Source organism: Falco naumanni, unplaced genomic scaffold, assembly GCF_017639655.2.
Source record: "Falco naumanni isolate bFalNau1 unplaced genomic scaffold, bFalNau1.pat scaffold_483_arrow_pat_ctg1, whole genome shotgun sequence".
Classification (NCBI taxonomy): domain Eukaryota; kingdom Metazoa; phylum Chordata; class Aves; order Falconiformes; family Falconidae; genus Falco; species Falco naumanni.
This window is the reverse complement of record NW_024427539.1, coordinates 1-3,668: the sequence shown is the minus strand read 5'-3', so window position 1 is coordinate 3,668 and position 3,668 is coordinate 1. Positions and strand designations below refer to the sequence as shown.

The 3,668-nt window shown below is 60.4% G+C and overlaps 1 protein-coding gene and 1 long non-coding RNA gene across 3 annotated transcripts; both read right to left on the bottom strand.

The window, feature by feature from the left end:
• Positions 1 to 165: 165 nt before the first annotated feature.
• Positions 166 to 877, bottom strand: LOC121082251. 2 transcript variants are annotated; one of them, XR_005825952.1, is made up of 3 exons: positions 830 to 877; positions 335 to 407; positions 166 to 285 (listed from the first exon to the last, which is right to left on the bottom strand). It is a non-coding gene; the product is annotated as an uncharacterized LOC121082251 (long non-coding RNA). The 2 variants fall into 2 exon arrangements; XR_005825951.1 differs by lacking the exon at positions 830 to 877 and adding an exon at positions 560 to 624.
• An 889-nt stretch (positions 878 to 1,766) lies between these two features.
• LOC121082250 (heterogeneous nuclear ribonucleoprotein C-like) lies at positions 1,767 to 2,100 on the bottom strand (the record flags this gene model as incomplete). Its single annotated transcript, XM_040581601.1, has 1 exon — positions 1,767 to 2,100. A coding segment is annotated over exon 1 (285 nt), but the record flags the coding sequence as incomplete, so codon positions are not given.
• Positions 2,101 to 3,668: the final 1,568 nt, after the last annotated feature.

Below are 3,668 nucleotides of genomic sequence, written 5' to 3'. Positions count from 1 at the left end.
CAACGCCTCCTCAGCGTCTCAAACCCTACTCAACGCCTCCTCAGGGTCTCCTAAAAGTCCCCTCAACATCTCCTCAGGGTCTCAAACCCTACTCAATGCCTCCTCAGGGTCCCCTCAACGCCTCCCCATGTCTCAACCCCTACTCAACGTCTCCTCAGGGTCCCCTCAGTGCCTCCTCAGGCTCTCCAGACCTACTCAATGTCTCCTCAGGGTCTCCTCAACACCTCCTCAGGCTCTCCAGACCTACTCAACGTCTCCTCAGGGTCCCCTCAACACCTCCTCAGGCTCTCCAGACCTACTCAACGCCTCCTTGGCGTCTCAAACCCTACTCAACGTCTCCTCAGGGTCCCCTCAACGCCTCCTCAGCGTCTCAAGCCCTACTCAACGTCCCCTCAGGCTCTCCAGACCTACTCAACGCCTCCTCAGGATCTCAAACCCTCCTCAACGCCTCCTCAGGGTCTCCTAAAGGTCCCCTCAACATCTCCTCAGGATCTCAAACCCTACTCAACGCCTCCTCAGGGTCTCAAACCCTACTCAACGCCTCCCCAGGGTCTCAAACCCTACTCAACATCTCCTCATGGTCTCCTCAACACCTCCTCAGGGTCTCAAGCCCTACTCAATGCCTCCTCAGGGTCCCCTCAGTGCCTCCTCAGGCTCTCCAGACCTACTCAACGCCTCCTTGGCGTCTCCAACCCTACTCAACGCTTCCTCAGGGTCCCCTCAACGCCTCCTCAGGCTCTCCAGACCCTACTCAACGCCTCCCCAGGGTCTCAAACCCTACTCAACATCTCCTCAGGGTCCCCTCAACGCCTCCTCAGGCTCTCCAGACCTACTCAATGCCTCCTCAGGGTCTCCTCAACGTCCCCTCAGGGTCTCCTAAAGGTCCCCTCAACGTCCCCTCAGGATCTCAAACCCTACTCAACATCTCCTCAGGGTCCCCTCAACACCTCCTCAGGCTCTCCAGACCTACTCAATGCCTCCTCAGGGTCTCCTCAACGCCTCCTCAGGCTCTCCAGACCTACTCAACGCCTCCTTGGCGTCTCAAGCCCTACTCAACACCTCCTCAGGGTCCCCTCAGGGTCCCCTCAACGCCTCCTCAGGCTCTCCAGACCTACTCAACGTCTCCTCAGGCTCTCCTAAAGGTCCCCTCAACGTCCCCTCAGGATCTCAAGCCCTACTCAACATCCCCTCAGGCTCTCCAGACCCTACTCAACGCCTCCTCAGGGTCCCCTCAACGCCTCCTCAGCGTCTCAAACCCTACTCAACGCCTCCTCAGGGTCTCCTAAAAGTCCCCTCAACATCTCCTCAGCGTCTCAAACCCTACTCAACGCCTCCTCAGGGTCTCCTAAAGGTCCCCTCAACATCTCCTCAGCGTCTCAAACCCTACTCAACGTCTCCTCAGGGTCCCCTCAACGCCTCCTCAGGCTCTCCAGACCTACTCAACGTCTCCTCAACGCCTCCTCAGGCTCTCCAGACCTACTCAACGCCTCCTCAGGCTCTCCTAAAGGTCCCCTCAACGTCCCCTCAGGGTCTCAAGCCCTACTCAACGCCTCCTCAGGCTCTCCAGACCTACTCAACGCCTCCTCAGGGTCCCCTCAACGCCTCCTCAGTGTCTCAAGCCCTACTCAACGTCCCCTCAGGCTCTCCAGACCTACTCAACGCCTCCTCGGGGTCTCAAGCCCTACTCAATGCCTCCTCAGGGTCCCCTCAACGCCTCCTCAGGATCTCAAACCCTCCTCCCCACCTCCCAAGCGTCCCCTCCCCCCTCCCCCTCCCCCCCCGCCCCGTTCCCCGCGGCGCGGCGCCTCACCCAGGACCTGCCCGGCGATCATGCGCCCGTCCTCCCCGGCCCCGGCGGCGCGGGCGTTGCGTTCGTTGACGTACTGGACGAAGGCGAAGCCTTTGTGGACGGAGCAGCCGACGATCTTGCCGTACTTGGAGAAGATGGCCTCCACGTCGCTCTTCTTCACCACCAAGGTGTTGAGGTTGCCGATGAAGACGCGCGAGTTCATGGAGCGCGGGTCCGTCTTGTTCGTCACGTTGCTGGCCATGGCGGGGGGAGGGGTGGGCACCTGGAAAAGGGGAGGGGGGGGGGGGGAGGGGGGAGGGGAGCGTTAAACGGGAGGAACCTGCGGGCGTTAAAAGCGAGCAGCCCCCCACCCCCAAAATGGTTTCAGGGAGCCCCAACGTGGTGGGACCTCCAGGTCTTCGTCAGCTCCGTTGACCAACCGCCACCTCCGCGACTAATTAACAGCGTCTTCATTAGTGCAGCTCGTTAGTGCAGCTCATTAATGAGCAGACCCCGTCATTTATTAATTACCCCCACCCCAAATTGGTCTCGGGGAGCCCCAAGGTCTCAAGAACCAAGGTGGGACCTCAAGGTCTTCATCATCTCCATTGACCAACCGCCACCTCCGCGACTAATTAACAGCGTCATCATTAAGCATGGCTCGTTAGGGGGCTCATTAGCAGGAAGACCCCGCCATTTATTAATTACCCCCACCCCAAATTGGTCTCGGGGAGCCCCAAGGTCTCAAGAACCAAGGTGGGACCTCAAGGTCTCTGTCATCTCCATCATCTCCATTGACCAACCGCCACCTCCGCGACTAATTAACACCGTCATCGTTAGCACGGCTCATTAGTGAGCACACCCCGCAATTTATTAATTACCCCCACCCCAAATTGGTCTCGGGGAGCCCCAAGATCTCAAGAACCAAGGTGGGACCTCAAGGTCTTCATCATCTCCATCATCTCCATTGACCAACTGCCACCTCCGCGACTAATTAACAGCGTCATCGTTAGCACAGCTCATTAGGGGGCTCATTAGCGGGAAGACCCCGCAATTTATTAATTACCCCCACCCCAAATTGGTCTTGGGGAGCCCCAAGATCTCAAGAACCAAGGTGGGACCTCAAGGTCTCCAGCATCTCCATTGACCAACCGCCACCTCCGCGACTAATTAACAGCGTCATCGTTAGCGCGACGACCCCCTAACGAGGGGCTTCTAGCCGTCTGGGGTGGCACTAACGAAGCCCTTCTCGACTAATTAAACTAACGAACTCCCGCTTCTCCGCCCTCGTTAGCGACGCTCCTCGTTAACGCCGCTCATCGGAACGAGGCCCCGCCCCCTAACGGAGGGCTGACCCCGCCCCCCCCCCCCAGCTAATTAGCTCCAGACCCTCGGGCAGCGCCCGCTCGTTAACCTCCTGCCCTAACGAGGGGCTGGGTTAATTAAGGGGGCCGCTAACGAGCTCCCCACTTTCCCGCCGCTCATTAGCATCCCGCCTTAACGAGGGTCCCTTCGTTAACTAAGACGCGCCCCCCCCCGTGCCTCCCAGTAATTAACTGTCCCTCGTTAACGAGCCCCGCCCCCTCCGTTAGCACCTGCAATTACGTGGGGGGTGCCGCCCCTCCCCCCCACCAGCTGAGGGGGGCGGGGCCCCGCCCAAGCTCCTCCCTGTCCGTTAATTAGCTCCTCCCAGCCACTTCCTTAGCGGTAACGAGCCCCGCCCCCCCCGCTCTTACCGTGGGGGGGAGGGGGGGCTGGAGGCGCTCCGGTGGGGGGGGGGGGAGGGGCGTCCGTGGGTCGGCGGCGGCGTGGGGGGGGGAAGGGGGTGGGGGAGGGGCGAAGGGGGCGGGGCTTGGGGGGAAGGGGCGGGCCCGAAAAA